The sequence below is a fragment of the Eimeria mitis genome, genomic scaffold (assembly GCF_000499745.2).
Source record: "Eimeria mitis Houghton genomic scaffold, Emh_scaff4932, whole genome shotgun sequence".
Classification (NCBI taxonomy): domain Eukaryota; phylum Apicomplexa; class Conoidasida; order Eucoccidiorida; family Eimeriidae; genus Eimeria; species Eimeria mitis.
In genome coordinates this window covers 3,803-4,395 of record NW_013573234.1, presented here as the reverse complement: position 1 = coordinate 4,395, position 593 = coordinate 3,803, and the positions used below count along the sequence as shown (strand labels likewise).

The window sequence follows — 593 nt, the reverse complement described above, 5'->3', positions numbered from 1 at the left end:
TGCGGTATGCGGCTCCTCGCCTTCCGCTGCTGTTGCCAGCCCTGCGGGGACTGAAGACACAGGAGCAGCACCAGCAGCAGCAGCAGCAGAAGGAACCGGTGTTGCTGCTGCCGCTGAGGCGCCGCTTCTGGCTGCAGCTCCCGATGGGGAGGCTGTTGAGGATAAATCTTCTGAGTCTTCGCTGTCACTGGCCCCCTCCTTGGCTGCTCCGTTCCTGCAGCAGCAGCAGCAAACACACAAAGCACCGAGCACTCAGGTCCTGGGGGCTGCTGGAGTGAAGTGTAGCTGCAGCACCTGTACTCTGAAACGGATACAGCTAAAGGGCAAAAGCCCCGAACATTGCATGCACAATGCATGCAGAGTGCATGCAAGCAGGGGGGCAAGGTGTTGCAGCAGCTAAGCAACGAGAGAAAAACGTGTGGTCAGCTCCAACGACGTACGGTGCCGAGTCGCCCGGACCCTGAGGAGAGAAATACAGCAGCACACAACAGCTGAAGGGCCTCAGTACACGTCAATACACCCCACCACAAGCTAAAAAAAAAGAAAGAGGAAGCGGGGGCTCTATGCAAGGATAAGCCCTCAGTTCACCTCGG

At 57.8% G+C, this 593-nt stretch overlaps 1 protein-coding gene across 1 annotated transcript in view; it reads right to left on the bottom strand.

Annotated features, from left to right (window-relative positions):
• Positions 1-184: 184 nt before the first annotated feature.
• EMH_0078620 (RRM domain-containing protein, putative) overlaps positions 185-593 on the bottom strand; it is a gene marked incomplete at both ends in the record, with an annotated part of 3,356 nt that continues 2,947 nt past the window's right edge. The window contains one exon of the mRNA XM_013500027.1: positions 185-214. Coding sequence (XP_013355481.1) covers positions 185-214 — 30 coding nt within the window. The remainder of the gene's footprint in view (positions 215-593) is intronic.